The following is a 20,225-nucleotide window of genomic DNA, read 5'->3' on the forward strand; positions in this document are numbered from 1 at the left end:
TTAACACATTACAAAATTTGTGTATCTTTATGTCTATGTATCTTTGTGTATTTGTGTATGTGTCTATGTGTCTCAAAGACACTAACTAAATGCAGACTAAAGTAACATGTAATTTATCCTCTATAATGAGTCACTTTTTAATTGGATATTATCCTAACTTGATAACTAACTATATTTGTAACTTGAGTTATTTTAATCTAATGAGAATTAATATCTTAACTATAGTTGGACTATTTTATAATTAAGTTATTATTTAAAATGGGTAATTATATAATTTATTAGAATTTTAATAACTAAATATTATTTTTTTTCAATTTATTCTTTCCCAAACATAGTAGAAAAAAGTAAAAAATTGAAAAACTTTTTCTTTAAATAAGGTACCTTAACTCTCTCTTCGTAATGACTTTCACTCCTCCCCTTTTTTTCATCATCTCCGCGCCTCCCAAATATCATTACCTCACCGAGTGTTCCGTTTTCTTCGCCTGTCGTGCCATTGTCATCCTTCAAAACATGACTATCGCCGTCGTCACAAGCAGCGCCGCCGTCCTCACGGTCTCCTTCCCTCTCACTGGGTTTCTGTTTCTTCCTTTTCTCATACCATAACGATGCCATTCAAACATCGTCACAGTAGTTGTTATTGTTATCATCGCTCTCCTGCAACCTCCTTATTTTCGAGATTAAGTTTTTGTTCTATATTTTCTTTTTGCTATATGAAATTTGATTTTGTCAAAGTGGAATAATAATTGCTTCAATTTTGAATAGATAAGAATCTAAACTTCCATTTTGATAGATAATTGGAATAATAATTGCATCTGAGTCCGTGGCAGGAGACCGATGCCGCTGCCAAATCTTGGAGTTTGAAGAGAAAAGTTGGGTTGAGCAAGATAGAAAGTGATGCCGTCCGAATTGTAGCTTTTGTTTGGTGTGTTGATAGATAAGGTGAAATGTGTGGTGAAATTCGTGGCCTTGCCTGTTTTCTTGTCCAAAAGATGTAACCGTTTGTGATATTTGACTCTCCCAAGACTATTAGTCCCATAATAAGTAAGGAGTGCTAATCACTTGAATGTTCAAGTAAGGAAAACTAGAAGTGTTCTTTCAAGAAGACTGATTTGGGTTTTGGAAAAATAAAAATAAATTTAGTTATTAATATTTTAATAAATTATATAATTATTCATTTTAAATAATAATTTAATTATAAAATGGTTCAATTGTGGTTAAGATATTAACTCTCATTAAATTAAAATAACTCAAGTTGTAAATATGGTTATCAAGTTAAAATAACATCCAATTAGAAAGTGACAGATCATAGAGGATAAATTATAGTACTTTAGAGAGGGTAGAGTAGAATTCACCTTATAAAAAAATATGCTAAGTATCGTTGGTTTTATCATTGACCTTTATTGACTGATTTACTAGTGGATTTTACTGACGATTACAACATTAAATTTGTCATCAAAAAAATATTTCTGTCGGAGTTTTTTCCGTCAAAAAATTCAACGATAATGAAGGGCAAAAAAATATTTAAATATTACTGCATTTGGTTATAGGAACAAATATAAATACACAACGAGACATAGACATATAAATATAGACAAATTTTTTAATGTGTTTGGTGATAATACACAAGACACATTGGCACAATCTAGATGTCAATTTTACTCTCTTTAGAATAACATCTACTTCATCACCACCATCACCATTGCTTTCTATCATCACCATCACTGATATTTCAACATCAAACCAAATTACTTCCAGCAAGAACTCAATTTCAATAATCAATTTAACAAATTTTTTTCAAAAAAGAAAAAATGAAAGAAACATTGAAAAAGGAAAAAAAAGGTGAAAGGGACAGGCGAATGTTGAGCCAGCAGAGGTGGAAGGACGAAGTGGAGGCGGCGTAGAGTTGGGAACACGATGACAGTAAGCAACACAATGACAATTGGTCGTAAACTCAATGCTTGGCGACTGAGTTTGCATATCTGAGTTTGCAAATATGAGTTTGCAGAGTTCCCCCTCCCAGTTGATGTCCCTGCTGCCAGCGACTCTTTCTCCTTCTACACATTGTGCTTGGTGACTGAGTTGGCAATGGAGTTAGATCTGGACAACGGTGGAGCAAAGTGATAGATTTGGACAAGTAAGACAGGGATAACGAAGAGAATAGGACGCAGTGGCGTTGATGTTGGCAGAAGAAACCAAGGTTGCGAGAAATAGACTGGTTAATAAACTGGTAAGGTCACTAGTTCAATGGTTTGAACGGGGTTCGACCGGTTTAATTAAATATTAAATAAAATTATTAAAAAACCTATATATAATTTTAAATATATAAATTTAATAATTTCTAACTTAATAAAATTCAAAATTTCACAATTTCACATAATAAATTATCCATAATTTAATATTAGAAGTTCACAAACAACTTCAAACATTAAAGTTCATAACTAAAAACAACCAAAACACACATAATAACAAACACATAATGTTCTACTCTCAAAAGAAACATTAACAAACAAGTTTTCAACTAATCAAAGATGCAACTCATCACAAATCATAATCATCATTAAGTGTTCTAATATCTCCATCATAAACAGGTAATCCAAAGCCACCATCTTCAGAAGTACCACCAAAAGAAGCCGTATTTGAAGAATCAGCGACAACATCAGGCATATTCACATCAACTTCCAAATCTCCTCCATCTAATAAAATAAAATAAAAAACCAAGAAAAAAATCAATGTTATAACTTTACAATATATATCTTTAGTGAATGAAATAAGTTTTGCTATTTCACTCACCTTTAGGATATGAATGCATAACATTATCTGTGTAAATTAAACTTTCAATGCATTTAATGTCTCCATTAGTAAACTCAGGATCATCTTCGTCCGCCATTACCCAAAAATCTACCGTGTCAATGCTTTAAATATCAATTGGATCATAATTCTTCTTCTTGTGATACAACCTAGATTGAAGGCGTAGATTATAAGTCACATAAACAATGTCACTTAGCCTTTGATGCTTTAATCGGTTCCTCCTTTTTGAATGGATTTGTTCAAAGAGTCTCCAATTCCTCTCACATCCAGATGAAGAAGACGAATTGCCATTTTTTACAAATTAGGAGTACTCCCACCGTGTAGCCTCCAGCATTTACCTACCAGGATATAATAGTCAAACATCAGTTATCATCCAATATTTAAAAAACCTTTAAAGTAAATTGAACATAGAAATAAAATAACTTATTATGTTCGAGTCTCTTTATTGCTCTCAATGTAACACCCTACTACATAAAGTTTTACGCTTAAATCGTAGAACAGAGGTAGTGTGGTGTTACGGACCTCTAATCAGAAAATATTTACATATAATAGTGGAAAGATATAATATACTAGGAGTCTTGAAAAATGGGTAAAGCAAAATCGTAAAATAAAAAGCGCAACACTCAAAGAACGGAATTACTTGCGTGCTAAGAAACCTAAAGGTTAAAGATAAGAATAAACGATAGAGTCACAAGAACGCCAAGAATACAGTGAAACTAGCTCCTGACTTATCTTGCGAAGCCAAGGCTGGCTGGAGAATTTTTACATATATATACATAAGTATCCCAAATACCCAAAATACAGAAACAAGTCCCTAACTCTTCGGTAACCTCTATGAGGAACAAAATAATGAAGTTTTTTGGAGAGTAAGCTAGTACATATATACATACATATACAAACTGAAAACCCAAAATAACCCAGGGACTACTCTGCTTCAGGGAAATTTAGATGCCTAGTGAGGAGCCTCTCGACCTGCATCTGAAAACAACAACACAGTATGGGGTGAGAACTGGAGGTTCTCAGCATGGTAAAGGTGCCACGCATACAATAAATAAGGTTGTGGGAATGCCAGAGGCAATCCTAGAACTCCATCATACAATTATAAAACTTAATTTCTAAGCAGAAGCCATAAAAGGGGGTAGGTGATCTAAGTACCCTAAACTTACTCACTTTTAAACCTAACATAAACACCAAACCATTCCACCCTTCCCCCGATCCTCCATCATCCATGAATCAGCAGAGATAAACAAACAAATAGTTTCACGCACAAGTAGGAAACAGGTAGTGCAAATAGCAAATATAGCAATTAGCAGGGTATATATTCAGTTAGGCAATCCCAAATAATGCATAGCAGAGGAAACAAACAAATGCACATGATGCATGTCTGTCCTATGGCTGATGAGGCTCATCTGTAAGTTATCCAGCCAACCCGACAAGTCCGAAAACCTTGGACTGTCCCCCGTCGCGCATCCCCATGAGTCTATGCATAGATTCCACATTCATTCATCATTCAAACATTCATTTATATATCAATCAATGGGGGATATCTATACCCGGGAATTTATACGTGCTCGGTCACCCTTACGACATAGGGTCAACAGAGTATCGAGATTCAACCTGGAACACGTGGTGGCAAGCCACGGTTCTGTTACCCAGGAAAACTCGTATCTCAAATAACATCATTCATAAGCCATTTCATGTTCATAATCATTATTTAATCATTCATCAAACCCATGGCATCATAACTTCATTTAATATCCATCTCTTTTTCTTATAAATCCTCATGTTTTCCCTTTTCTTCATTCCCAAGTTACCTTATTTTCCTAGCTTCAACTAGCTACTGGACTTAGTACTATACCTTATGTTTAAAAGGATGAAAATGGAGGTTTAGAAGTAAAAAATTTGGTTTAAAACACAAAAATTCAGTTTTGCAAGAAGTAGGGGCCACGCGTGTGCGTGGGCCACGCATACGCGTGGTAGTATGAAAAGGTAGCACGCGCGCGCATTCCCTTACCATGCGTACGCGTGGTCATGCATGTTGGCTCATCGCGTGCACGCATGGGCTACTCGCGCATGCGTAGTTTAAAATGCCATGCCACACATGCGCGTGAGACAGGCATACGCGTGGATGTACGTTTTTCCAAAAAAAAATAACAGATTGCCCAGAAAGCTGCAAAATCAGAATTTAGCCACCTGCATACACATTTTTCACACCAAACTTCTGTCGTCCATAACTTTCTCTACAAAATTCTGTTTTTCACAAAAATTATATCGTTCAAAAGCTTGCAAAACCATCTTTCATTTGAAACAAACTGCATTTCCATCCAAAATTTGAGGAGCAAGTTATGGACTACCCAAGTTCATCAAAAATCAGTTTTAACCAAATTATACTAAACTCCCATTTTACCAAATTCACATTCCTTTACTAATAAAACCTGCACATTTGCAACATAACAAGCCCCTTTTCATTAACACCAACGACTAATACATTAATGCTCATACCATCCCATAAAACTCATACAATAACTCCAAAATCCACCATTCCAATCACAAGCTACAACTTTAAAATTCATTAACTTACTTCCTCAATTCATCAATAACAACCCATAAATCATCATTAACCAATCAACAAGCCATAATCACAAAATTTCATTAACATATACTAACAACATCATCAACTCACCATTATAAATTCCAATAACACATATTCATTAACATCAATAACTCATTCTCATTAATTCCAACATCTCATATCCATTAATTCCAACACAAGTCCAATCATCAATTTATCCATCAACATCACAAAACTAATTATTTAATGCATTTAACCATTTCAACTTATTCTATGGTTCCCTAGCCTAAGTTTTCAGAGAGCTTTACATATTAAATGCGCGAAACCTAAACCATATTTTGGCCAATCACCATGTTTAGTCCATGGTAGCCACACTAGTCATATACACAGCCCCTCAAGCTTGAGACATGAACCAAAATTTTAGTACCAAACATCCACCAAGCCTCCAAATGCCCACAATTCAATCCCAATGCTTATTTATATACTTAATTCACACCTAATACACATGTATACTTCAAATTCAGATTTCACATAATAAAATCAAAATTGGATTAAGGTTTAGGTGATCCTTACCGCACCCACACGCGTAGCAACTCAAACCTGATAAGCTCCGTAAGTTAAATCGAACCTAGAACACCAAATTGGCAAAATCTCACTTTAAGGGTTCAATTTCAAGAATATAAAAGGGGGGTAGAAAATCTGAGATGGAATTGGAGATTATCGGTGAAATTGATCCGACAGAAATGTAGAGCTCGACGCGCTGGACGCGTGGCCGTAAACGGTGCGGCGATCGAAGCTCAAACGGGAAAGTTATGGTGGATAGAAGGATTGATAAGGGTTAGGGAAGCTCTCCTCTTCCCCAAAGCTATTCAGCATTCTTGTTGATGAATGGGGAAGGAGAAGCCCCTGCCTTTTTTAAGTTATGGGTCCGGTTGGACCCACGGGCCCGGTTTTGGGCCCGATTCAACCGGTTCGGTCTATTCAGTCCAATTTTGGGCTAAATTTTTCAAAATTGATGTCAAAATTCTCGTTTTGAAGATCTCTATCCTATTTTGATGTTAGATTTACGTTTTTAATTTTCCTAATTAAAATTTGATTTATTGACTAATTATTTACCGATTTTAGCGGGGTTTACACTCAAAGCACTTTCCCTTCCAAAACTTTCTTTTCGATCTCGATACAACTGTATCTCTTGCATTGCGGTAACTGAGTCATCGCAAAGTGTGTCAATATCAAATAAATTAAGTAAAGACCTCAAGACATTTACCTTCTCAACAAAACCCTCACTATAGAAGAAAGATAGATTTAAAAATTAAGCTGTTGCATGGAGATCAGTAGATCACGCTTCAAATGCTTATCCCACCGCATTTTCAAGATACTTGTATAAGGTGTGTATGCAGCTTTTCTATTTTTAAACATTGTCTTGATAGCACTTTTGGCTCTTTGCATGCCTTATGACGTGCGTAAAATTACCGATTAAGAATTTATATTAAGAACAGCATTGCAAGTACAGTTCTTAACCGACGAAAATTTTGCTTATCAATTTAAAAGGGTTTTCACAAGTTAAGAATAAAAATATTGGGAGTAGAAATCCCAGGTCGTCTCCCAACGAGTTGACAAAAGAGTGCTATTTTATTAGTCAGGAATTTTCTGAGAATTTTTAGAGTTGGAGAACAGAAAAATAAATGATTATAAATTAAAGTAATGAAAATTAACGAGAGAATTTATATAATTAAAATAAAAGCCTTGACCGGGAGAAGATTAATCGGAATTTCTATCCTTGTTGGAATTTCTCAAATGTGATAGTAAGAGGTTGTTATTTTTACTTAGTTAACCCTTACCGAATAAAGAAAAGTCAAGTAATTGAGCTAACTCTTATTCACAAGTCCTAATCCTTTCCTTATGGAAGGGTTAGCGTTAGTTACTAGAGAATTGGCCAACAAATTCCAATTAAAATCAACACTTGAGTATTCCAACTCAAGGGTCTCCTTTTAATCAACTCCCAAGTCAAGTTGGGAGTCTACTCCATTGATATGAATACCATTTTCATAAATGATAAGAGGGAATAAGAAGAAGAAATGATAAATTAAATAAAATAATAACTGAAAATTAATTAAAGGTAAAAAGAGTTCTTTGCATTAATAAATTCCAAAACCATAAACATACTTATCTGAACAGGGTTAATGAGTAATTGAAAGTGTAAGGGAATAAGGAAACAAACTAGAATAATGGAAACATCAACGGAGGTAGTAACTCTTCTCAATATCCAAATCAAAAGCAAAAAATCCTAAAACTATGAATGTAAAGAATCCCTAGAGGAAGTGGTATTCTTTCTCTAAGATTCAAAACTAAAACTAAAAACTATGTGAATGAGAATGTCTGTTGAGTCTCTGCTTGTCCCCTGGCTCTAGTCTGTGTTTCTGGGCAAAAAACTGGGTCCAAACTCAGCCCAAAATCGCCCCCAGTGTCTTCTGCGTTTTCTGCACGTAGCGAATGTCACGCGTACGCGTCAGTCATGCGTACGCATCGATGGTCATTTTTGCGTGTCACGTGTACGCATCAGGTAGCGCACCCGTCACTGTGCAATCTCGCTTCTCACGCGTACGCGTCAGGTGCGCACACGCGTCGCCATGAAAATCTCCAAATCACGCGCACACGTAAGCCATGCATGCGCGTCGCTCCTCACTGGTTGTCTCCTTAGTTTCTTGTGTTTCTTCCATTTTTTCAATCTTTCCATCCTCTAGGCCATTCCTGCCCTATAAAGCCTGAAAATACTTAACACACAGATCACGGCATTGAATGGTATAAGGAGAATTAAAATACACAATTTAAAGGCTTAGGAAGCAAGTTTTTAACCATAGAACAAAATTGGGAAGGGATTGTAAAATCATGCAAATTGTATGAATAAGTGCGCAGAGACTTAATAAAAATCACTCAATTAAGCACAAGATAAACCATAAAATAGTGGTTTATCAATCTCCCCATACTTAAACATTAGCATGTCCTCATGCTAAGCTCAAAGAGACAAATCAATGAATGGGGATAAGTAAGACTCATGAGATGCAACCTATGTATGTGAATGCAACTATATGCTAAGATGTTTCTATCTAGCTACTTGGTTAAAAGTAAACAAGTTCTCCAAGACAACATAAATTAGATTCCACTAATTCAAATCATACAACAAAAGACAAGTAAACTCGAAAGAAGACAGCTCATGAAAGCAGGGAACATAGAATCAAGCATTGAACCCTCACTGGTAGTGTATATGCACTCTAATTGCTCAAGTGTCTAGGGTTAATCACTCTACTCTTCTCTAGTCATGCTTTCTAAAACTTTATTCTTCGTCTAACCAATCAACAAATATTTAGTGTACCAATGCAAACATCATGAGGTCTTTTCAAAGTTGTAATGGGGCTAAGGTAAGGGTGATGATATATGTATGGCCAAGTGAGCTATGATATAAATCTTGGACTAACCTAAGCCTTCACCTAACACACACACACTCTATGTATTTCTAGAAGGGTTAACTACCAAAAATGCCCCCGAATTATTCAAACGCTGACAAAAATGCACCCAAATTTTACTATCGACAAAAATACCTTTAAATAATTTTAAAATATAACAAAAATACCCAACAGTAAGTATGTATTTTCAAAAATTACCTTAGAGATTGAATTTTGATGCAATTTTTTGTAAGCATAATTAGAAAAATGATATATTATTATTCTTAAAATTTGGTAATTTTTTGCTGAGTATGTATTTTTTTGTGATTTTTTAAAAGTATTATTGGTTGTTAATAAAAAATTACAAAAAAATTATATACTTAACAAAAAATCACCAAATTTTAAGGATAATAATATCTCATTTTTCTAATCATGCTTGATAAAAATCGCATCAAAATTCAATCTCTAATATATTTTTTGAGAAATACATATTTAATGTTAGATAATCTTGCAAAAAAACTAACATTAAATATGTATTTCTCCAAAAATACATTAGAGATTGAATTTTGATACATTTTTTTGCAAGAATGATTAAACAAATGAAATATTATTCTTCTTAAAATTTGATATTTTTTGTTAAGTATATATGTTTTTTATAATTTTTTAAAATTATTATTGGTTGTTAACAAAAAAATTATAAGAAAAATATATACTTAACGAAAAATCACCAAATTTTAAGGATAATAATATCTCAATTTTATAATCATGCTTGTAAAAAATTACATCAAAATTTAATTTCTAAGGCATTTTTTGAAAATATATATTTACTATTAGGTATTTTTGTTGTGTTTTTAAATTATTTGAAGGTATTTTTGTCAATAGTAAAATTTGGGTGCATTTTTGTCAGCGTTTGAATAATTCGGGAGCATTTTTGGTGGTTAACCCATTTCTAGAATCATGCATAGCTACCCAGAATTCCTACTTTTGCATCACATACTCATGTATCAAATTTTTCTTTAATTTTACCACATATGCATTGATCTTTTTATTAAACTTAACATTGAGGTAATTTTGTCTCCTATTTATTTATTTATTTATGCTGTAATTTTTTTTATTTTTTTATTTTTTTTATTTTTATTTTTATGAACATGAAAGCAAACATAACATATCAATGCATATGGTTTTTCTGATCTCATATGAGTATGCACCCAAATTTCCAATATTTAGATAAAGTAGAAACACAACATATTCCCATTAACCCAGGTTTTCCACAATTCTCCACACTTAGTTAACACACTATCTTAAGCTAACCAAAGATTCAAATCAAGTAATTAATTATTTTTCCGCTTAAGGCTAGTGATGTGGTAAACGAACAAAGGTAATTGAAATGGTAAGCTATTTGGGATAAGTAAGCTAATAACAAATGATGGCCTCAATCATATGTATGCATGCAAATACACTAAACAATGGACATATAGAATGGAATAAACTATAGATTGCAATTATAGAGAAGAAAACACACAAGAATAAAAATTATGGTTAAATAATGTAACCACTCAATTAGCTCAAAATCTCATAGGTTGTGTGTTCTTATCCTTAATTCATGTTCCAAATTACAATCCTCAAACAAGTTTAACACAAATTTTCAATTTAAATTAGTGAAATATTGTAAAACAGGGTCTTGAAAAGAAACTCATTACTTTAACCAAGCAAAACATACATGCAAACAATTATTATCATGCAATCTATCCTATCTAACAAAAGAAAAAGTCAAATGTTGGTGTTAAGAGAGAGAAGTTACCTCCGGAAGTCAAGGACTGACCTCCTCACACTTAAGGCTTGGCACGGTCCTCCGTGCCATCAGTAAGGAGCAAGGTAGGGCTGGAAGTATCGCCTCCGTTGTCTGGTTCGCCATGGCTCCTTGTGCTACTGAATGAAGGGGAGTCCGGGGTGTCCGTCCGTTCCGGAGGTGGGTGGGTACCAACAATGAGTTCCTTCAGGTGGTTGTATCGGTGCTTGTTACGGTGCTCCATTTGCTCCATCTGCCGGTCTTGCCGGTCGAGCCTCTCAAGGATCTGAAGGAACATCTGATGGGTGGATGGTGCTTGTGGTGTAGAAGATGGTGGAGTAGAAGAAGGAGGAGTATCCAAGGGTGGGCCTGTTGGCCGGCTCGCAGAGGAAACTGGTGGCCTGATGTACTTCCCATTCGGGACATACTGGTCGGCTCTAGGGATCATAACCTTCGTGTCTCCTGCCCGATAGGACACACCTGCTGCAGAGACTAAATCTAAAACTAAGGTGGGAAAAGGTAGGTTACCCGCAATCTGTATGTGTCCCATTGCTTGCCGGATGTGTCGGGGCGGGTTGAGGGGTTGCTCTGTCAGGATGCACCAGATGAGAATAGCCATGTCTGCTGTGAAGGTCGACTTGTGAGTACTCGAAAAGATATAATGGGACATAATCTGTCCCCATACACGAGCCTCCAAGGTAAGTAACTGGGCTGAGATGCTCTTGGATTTTGACCGATGCGGCCCATAGATCCAGGTGCTGCCAGGTTGGCTATAACTCCAAGGACGCTATCCCAGTTAAACTGATACATCTGGTACTTAAGAGAGGCGTCTTGATATGCATCCAATCCATCTGGACTAGGTTGAAGATCTAGTGCTTACTGTATGGCACTCTCGGAGACAGGGACTTGGTGCTAACGAACATAGACAGTCTGCAGGGTAGGCGAGTAGAAGTTGGAGTAGAATTCAACAACCAATGATAAGTTGGCCACCCGCGGCTGCCTCCTCAAAAATCTCCACTGTCTCCTCTCTATGCGGGGCTCCACAAAATCAACAAAGTGTGTTAGAATAATGAGGAGATACTCATTGTTGTAGTTTCTCTCGGCTAGGATGGGGAACATCTGTTTGCAGTAACGGTTAGTGAATCATGTGGAGTCCCGTGCGGGAAAAGCTTTCTCTGTTTCATCAACTTTAATGATCCTCTTTACCCGCTTTGTTGCTGGCTTGACGCTGGTAGAAGGGAGCGCCTTAGCTGATGCTCTCTTGGTTCCTCTCCTTACTGGTGTCTTGTCAGTAGACTTTTCTTTTCCTTTCTTGGTACCCATGCCTAAGGAAGAAGGAAAGAGAAAGAATGTGAAATATAGATAACTAAAACCAGAAGGTGAAAATTCTAAGTGATAATGAATGCCAAAGAAAAAATAATAGCTTAAATACATGGTAGCTACAACATGTAGGTAAGACAGCAATTAAGATCAAGTAGGCAATTCAGAATAATAAGATGCAAGAGGGTAAAAGCATGCAAGTAGTAGGCATGAGAAGCATAACGCAAGCATCAATGAATAAATGTGCCAAATTAAAGAGCACGTGTATGATGACAATTGTGAATGATAATCCCAAATTGTGGAGTACAAGTGTTGGGAAAAAGAGGCATTCAAGTAAAAGAGTAAAAGAAAATAGGATTCAAAATGCCATAAAATCTTTTTCACAAACACGTGGTGTGCAAGTTAAAATAGAAATGAAAATAATATAATTCAAATGTATATGAGAGCCAAATTTAAATGTCAATTGTCAAATCACTCCTCATAATATCCACAAGCTCAGTGAAAATAAGGTACGACCCAAATAAAACTCCAACACCGACATAAAAATAATGCATGATAAAAGAAAGAAAAAGAAACCATAAAAAACCAATCAAAAGAAAAATCAAGAAGAAAGAAAAGTAAATAAATACAATAATTAAAAGAAGAAGAAGAAAAGAGTAGATGGGAGGAAGAAAGAACCTGAGGTAGAAGATGAAAAAGGGAAGAATAAAGTAGTAGAAAGTAAGAAGGAACAAGGAAGAAAGGGGGGAGAAGAAAGAAGAAAGAATTATGATGGAAAGCTAATTAGGATTGGGGGAGGGAAGATTGGAAATCTGGCGGCGTACTGGAGTAATTGGGCGTCGCATGCGACGCGTACGCGTACGTCACGCGTACGCGTGAGTCGCGCAATTTTGATAGTGACGCGTACGTGTGCCTTTGATTGTGCGAATCGCGCGAAGCCAGTAACGTGCACGCACAACTCTCTGTTTGTTCTGGGTTGAGGCCAAAAATTTCATATGACGCGTGCGCGTCAAGCACGCGCACGCGTGGATGGCCATGAAGCGCAAATGACGCGCACGAATCAGGGACGTGTACGCATGATGGGGTTTGTGCTTCTAGCACAGTTCCAGCCCACTCCAACATAACTCTCTGGCCCTACCCCTATTTACGCCGATTTCTAGGGTCACGTGTACGCGTCAGGGACGCTTACATGTGGGTGGGCGAAAACGCAAGCGACGCGCACGCGTGAGGTACGCGTACGCGTGGTCTTGCTTGTGCGCAAAGCACACTTCCAGTGCCACACCTGCCCAACTCTCGGGTCAATTCTTATTATCCTTGCATTCATATATGACGCGTACGCGTCGAATGCGCTTTTTTCTTTTTTTTTTTTATATGAAGAATGCATAATTTTATGCAGAAATTATGAATGAATATTGTGAAAAACAAAATAAAATAAAACTAAGAATGGAAATGGACGATCATACCATGGTGGGTTGTCTCCCACCTAGCACTTTGCTTTTACGTCCTTAAGTTGGACAGTCAACAAGCTCAGTCTGCTTCTGTTGGTGGATCCTCCAAGAGGAAGACCTTTAGCTCTTTATTGTCCTTCATCTTCTCACTATGATACAGCTTTAAGCGATGTCCATTGACCTTGATGCATTTGGGGCTTGAAGGATGACTCAGGTGAAAGACTCCATATGGCTCTGCCTTCTCTACTCTATAGGGGCCTTCCCATCTTGATCTCAGCTTGCCTGGCATGAGCCTCAGCCTTGAGTTGTAAAGGAAAACTAGCTCCCCAGGTCTAAACTCTCGTCTCTTGATATGCTTGTCATGCACAGCCTTCACCTTCTCTTTGTATAGCCTGGAGTTGTCATATGCTTCGAGTCGAAGGGTCTCCAGTTCTGCTAGTTGCAGCTTCCTCTCAACACCAGCCTTCTCAAATCCTATGTGCATTCCCTTACAGACCAGAAAGCCTTGTGTTCCACCTCCACTGGGAGGTGACAAGCCTTTTCATATACTAGGCAAAATGGGCTCATCCCAATGGGTGTCTTGTACGCTGTCCGATAAGCCCAAAGCGCGTCTACAAGTCTGGTGCTCCAGTCCTTCCTATGAGGCTTGACTATCTTTTCCAGTATGCGCTTTATCTCTCTGTTAGACACCTCGGCTTGTCCATTGGTCTGGGGATGGTAAGTTGTTGCTACCTTGTGAACAATCCCATACTTCTTCAGTAGACCTGCTAATCTCCTGTTATAAAAGTGAGTGCCTTGATCACTCACGATTGCTCGTGGTGATCCAAAGCGACAGATAATATGATTTCTAACAAAGGAGACAACAACATTAGCATCATCAGTACGGGTAGGAATTGCTTTCACCCATTTAGAAACATAATCTACAGCTAACAATATGTATAAGAAACCACTAGAGTTTGGAAATGGACCCATGAAGTCAATGCCCCAAACATAAAAAATTTCCCAGAATAGCATAAGCTGTTGGGGCATCTCATCCCTCTTGGATATATTTCCAAACCTTTGGCATGGGGAACAAGATTTACAGAAGGCAGTGGCATCCTTAAAAAGAGTTGGCCACCAGAATCCACAGTCTAAAATTTTTCTAGCTGCCCTTTGAGGGCCAAAATGTCCACCACTCTCAGAGGAGTGGCAGGCCTCTAAAATTGTCTGGAATTCTGATTGAGGCATACACCTTCTAATTATCTGGTCAGCACCATACCACCATAAATATGGGTCATCCCATATATAATATTTGGACTTGCTTTTTAGCTTGTCCCTTTGATGCTTAATAAAATTAGGAGGAAATGTATGACTAACTAGATAATTAGCTACAGGTGCATACCAAGGAACTACTTCAGATATTGCATGCAAGCTATCAAATGGATAAGCATCATTGATAGGAGTGGAGTTAGTTCTAATGTGCTCTAGGTGACTCAAATGGTCCGCCACTAAATTCTGGGAACCACTCCTATCTTTGATTTCTAAATCAAATTCTTGCAGCAACAATATCCAACGTATTAACCTTGGTTTGGACTCTTTTTTAGCTAATAAATAATTTAGAGCTGCATGGTCTGAGTATACCACCACTTTAGTACCAAGTAAGTAGGCTCGGAATTTATCCAGAGCAAAAACAATAGCCAGAAGCTCTTTTTCAGTGGTAGTATAATTAGACTGAGCAGCGTCTAAGGTCTTAGAAGCATAAGCAATTATAAAAGGGTCCTTACCTTTGCGCTGAGCCATTGCCGCTCCTACTGTATGGTTGGAGGCATCACACATAATCTTGAATGGCTGGCTCCAGTCTGGTCCTCTCACAATTCGAGCTTGAGTCAGGGCGATCTTCAGCTTATCAAATGCTTCCATGCAGTCCTCATTCAGCTCAAACTCAACATCCTTCTGCAGCAGTCTGGATAAAGGCAATGCTACTTTACTGAAGTCCTTGATAAATCTCCGGTAGAAACCTGCATGACCAAAGAACGAACGGACTTCCCTCACGGAGGAGGGGGTAAGGTAAACTAGAAATGACATCTATCTTTGCTGGATCTACAGAAATACCAGTATTAGAAACGTGTCCTAGAACAATACCTTGTTGTACCATAAAATGATATTTTTCAAAATTTAATACAAGGTTTGAACTAACACACTTGTTTAATACTCTAGCTAAACTATCCAAGCAAAGGTTAAAAGAATCACCGTACACACTAAAGTCATCCATGAAAACTTCCATATAGTCCTCAATAAGATATGAGAAAATACTCATCATGCACCTTTGGAAAGTAGCTGGTGCATTACATAAGCCAAAAGGCATCCTCTTGTATGCATACGTTTCAAAGGGACAAGTAAAAGTAGTTTTCTCTTGATCTTCAGGAGCTATATATGAATTTGAAAATAGTCAGTGTAACCATCTAAAAAGTAGTAGTGTGATTTACCTGACAAACGATCAAGCATCTAATCGATAAAGGGCAGGGGGTAGTGATCTTTGTGAGTAGCCTAGTTGAGGTACCTGTAATCAATGCACACTCTCCAGGAATTCTGCACTCTAGTTGTCAGGAGCTCTCCATGCTCATTCTTCACTGTTGTGACTCCAGACTTCTTGGGCACCAATTCTGGTCACTTCCTTCTTGACAACTTCTAAGATGGTGTGGTTCAGCCGCCTTTGGGGTTGACGGACAGGCCTTGCTCCCTCTTCTAAAAATATCCGGTGCTCACAAACTTGGGGGGCTAATTCCTACTATATCTGCCAAGCTCCACCCAATTGCTTTCTTGTGTCTTCTCAGCACACCAAGTAGCTGCTCCTCCTGTTGGAAAGTGAGTTCCCTTGCAATAATAACTGGGAGCTTCTGATTATCCTCAAGGTAAGCATACTTGAGGTGGGGTGGAAGGAGCTTTAACTCCATTTTCTGCTCATGGCTAGGCACTTGATCATCTGGAGCTAGTGATGGTGGCAAGGTGTCTTCATCTTGTTCAGGGGGCTTCCCCACACTTGCACCTTGCTCCATGTGAATATCTTCTACTTCTTCTTGGTGAACTGCAGCTACAGTTTTATCAATGATGTCGCACTGAAAGACGGAATGATCTTCCAGAGGGTGCTTCATGGCTTCATCCAAGTTGAAACTCACTGCTCTGTCCTCTATCTCAAAAGAGTAAGTTCTTGAGAAGGTGTCTAATTTGAACTTTGAAGTCTTCAGAAATGGCCTTCCAAGGAGGATTGAAGATGGTCTTCTTGAGTCATTAGGGGGCATCTCCAAGATGTAGAAGTCAATAGGGAATGTGAGCACCTTAATGGTCACCAACACGTCCTCAGCAATTCTTACCACCAAGATTATGCTTTTATTTGCCAAAATAAAATGTGCTGTCGACCTTTTTAAGGGAGGGAGCCTCAAGGCATCATATACAGATAATGGAATAATACTCACACACGCACCTAAATCACACATGCAGTAAAAAAATTTCACACCATCTATAGTAATAGTAATCATGCATGGACTTGGACACTACATTTTTCTAGTATATCATCCATTAAAGCAGAAATAGAGCTACCTAGAAGAATAGTTTCTAAATCCTGTATTTTATCTTTATTCATGCATAAATCTTTTAGAAACTTAGCATACTTAGGTACCTGGCGAATGGCATCAAAAAGGGGAATGGTTACCTCAACCTTTTTGAAGATCTCCACCATCTTGGGGTCGAGCTCCATCTGCTTTCTGGATTTCCTAGCAAGGTGTGGAAATAGAATGGGAATGGCTTCTCTTGTAGCTTCATCTTCCTTTGGTGCTCCATTCCCTGGTTGAGCTGCTTCTTCTTCAACCATGTCTTGTACTTCATCCTCCTCTTCCTCAACATCCTCTACCTCGACAATATCTTCAACTTGAATGTCTTCCTTTGAGCTTGGCTCCTCATGACTCTTCTCTTGTAGTGTAGTTCTCGACCTCAAAGTAATGGCATTGATTCCACCTTTGGGGTTGGGTAAAGGTTGAGAAGGAAGTGCACTGGAGCTTGAAGGTTGATTGTTGGGGGTAGCTAATGATTCCATCCGGGAGAGGAGAGCTTGTATGGTGGAGCTAAGACCATTTATGGAAGAGCTGATTGTATTTTGAATGTCTTGTTGTCCTTGCGCAAGAGAGCGAAACATCTCGTCATTAGAAGAAGAAAGGGGGTAATTGATTTGAGGGGCCTGCTGTTGGTTGTTCTGAGGGGCTTGGGATTGCCTTTGGTGAGGTGCTTGGTGCACGAAATTGTGATCTTCAATGGCGCCAACAACTTGGTACGTACAATTGTAATCTCAACTCTTTGTCACAACTACACACAACTAACCAGCAAGTGCAATGGGTCGTCCAAGTAATAAACCTTACGTGAGTTAGGGTCAATCCCACGGAGATTGTCGGCTTGAAGCAAGCTATGGTCATCTTGTAAATCTCAGTCAGGCAGATTCAAATGGTTATGAAGTTTAAGATAATTAAAATATGAACAAAACATAAAATAAGATAGAGATACTTATGTAATTCATTGGTGAGAATTTCAGACAAGCGTATGAAGATGTTTTGTTCTTTCTGAACCTCTGCTTTCCTATTGTCTTCATCCAATCATTCATATTCCTTTCCATGGCAAGCTTTATGTTGGGTATCACCGTTGTCAATGGCTACCTCCCGTCCTCTCAGTGAAAATGGTCCAAATGCGTTGTCACCGCACGGCTAATCAGCTGTTGGTTCTCGATCATGTTGGAATAGGATCCATTGATCCTTTTGCGTCTGTCACTACGCCCAACACTCGCGAGTTTGAAGCTCGTCACAGTCATCCCTTACCAGATCCTACTCGGAATACCACAGACAAGGTTTAGACTTTCCGGATCTCAGGAATGGCCGCCAATAATTCTAGCCTATACCACGAAGGCTCCAATCTTAGATTAGAAACCCAAGAGATACACATTCAAGCTTATTTGCATGTAGAACGGAAGTGGTTGTCAGGCACGCGTCCATAGGTGAGAATGGTGATGAGTGTCACATAATCATCACATTCATCATGTTCTTGAGTGCGAATGAATATCTTGGAGAAGAAATAGGCTTGAGTTGAATAGAAAAATAATAGTACTTTGCATTAATTCATGAGGAACAACAGAGCTCCACACCTTAATCTATGGGGTGTAGAAACTCCACCGTTGAAAATACATAAGAAAAAAAGGTTCAGGCATGGCCATGAGGCCAGTCCCCAAAACGTGATCAAGAGATCAAAAGATGAACTAAAGATTCCAAGATTGATAGATGAAAATACAATAGCAAAAGGTCTTATTTATAGAGAACTAGTAGCCTAGGGTTTACAGAAATGAGTAAATGATGCAGAAATCCACTTCTGGGCCCACTTGGTGTGTGCTTGGGCTGAGAATTGAAGCTTTCACATGTAGAGACTTTTCTTGGAGTTAAACGCCAGCTTTGATGCCAGTTTGGCCATTTAACTCCAGCTTTTATGCCAGTTCTGGCGTTTTGACATGAGAATTTTTATACTGACATGGAATGCCGATTTGGGCCATCAAATCTTGGGCAAAGTATGGACTATTATATATTTCTGGAAAGCCCAGGATGTCTACTTTTCAACGCAATTTTGAGAGCGCCAATTGGGCTTCTGTAGCTCCAGAAAATCCACTTCGAGTGCAAGGAGGTCAGAATCCAACAGCATCTGCAGTCCTTTTTCAGCCTCTGAATAAGATTTTTGCTCAGGTCCCTCAATTTCAGCCAGAAAATACCTGAAATCACAGAAAAATACACAAACTCATAGTAAAGTCCAGAAATGTGATTTTTATTTAAAAACTAATAAAAATATAATAAAATGTGACTAAAATATATTAAAAACTACCTAAAAATAATGTCAAAAAGCGTATAAATTATCCACTCATCACAACACCAAACTTAAATTGTTGCTTGTCCCCAAGCAACTAAAAACAAAGTAGGATAAAAAGAAGAGAATATACAATAAATTCTAAAATATCAATAAAACTTAGCTCCAATTAGATGAGCGGGACTAGTAGCTTTTTGCCTCTGAACAGTTTTGGCATCTCACTTTATCCCTTGAAGTTTAGAATGATTGGCATCTATAGGAACTCAGAATTTAGATAGTGTTATTGATTCTCCTAGTTTAGTATGTTGATTCTTGAACACAGCTACTTTATGAGTCTTGGCCGTGACCCTAAGCATTTTGTTTTCCAGTATTACCACCGGATACATAAATGCCACATACACATAACTGGGTGAACCTTTTCAGATTATAACTCAGCTTTGCTAGAGTCCCCAATTAGAGTTGTCCAGAGCTCTTAAGCACACTCTTTTTGCTTTGGACCACGACTTTAACCGCTCAGTCTCAAGCTTTTCACTTGACACCCTCACGCCACAAGCACATGGTTAGGGACAGCTTGGTTTAGCCGCTTAGGCCAGGATTTTATTCCTTTAGGCCCTCCTATCCACTGATGCTCAAAGCCTTGGATCCTTTTTATTTTACCCTTGCCTTTTGGTTTAAAGGGTTATTGGCTTTTTCTGCTTGCATGTTCTTTTTCTTTCTTTTTCTTTTCGCCAATTTTTTTTTCCGCAAGCTTTTGTATTCACTGCTTTTTCTTGCTTCAAGAATTAATTTTATGATTTTTCAGATTATCAATAACATTTCTCCTTTTTCTTTATTCTTTCAAGAGCCAACAATTTTAACATTCATAAACAACAAATTCAAAATACATATGCACTGTTCAAGCATTCATTCAGAAAACAAAAAGTATTATCACCACATCAAAATAATTAAACTAATTTCAAGGATGAATTCAAAATCATGTA

General features: G+C 37.7%; 1 protein-coding gene across 1 annotated transcript in view; it reads right to left on the minus strand.

The window, feature by feature from the left end:
- Positions 1 to 2,914: 2,914 nt before the first annotated feature.
- The window catches only part of LOC148543909 (uncharacterized), a 28,850-nt gene continuing 11,539 nt past the window's right edge, over positions 2,915 to 20,225 (minus strand). The window contains exons 2-3 of the mRNA XM_088498772.1: positions 3,073 to 3,146; positions 2,915 to 2,957 (exon numbers count right to left, since the gene is read on the minus strand). Of these exons, the coding sequence (XP_088354898.1) occupies positions 2,915 to 2,957; positions 3,073 to 3,146 (117 nt within the window). The remainder of the gene's footprint in view (positions 2,958 to 3,072; positions 3,147 to 20,225) is intronic.

This window comes from Arachis ipaensis, chromosome B9 (genome assembly GCF_059453495.1).
Source record: "Arachis ipaensis isolate K30076 ecotype BB chromosome B9, ASM5945349v1, whole genome shotgun sequence".
Classification (NCBI taxonomy): Eukaryota; Viridiplantae; Streptophyta; class Magnoliopsida; order Fabales; family Fabaceae; genus Arachis; species Arachis ipaensis.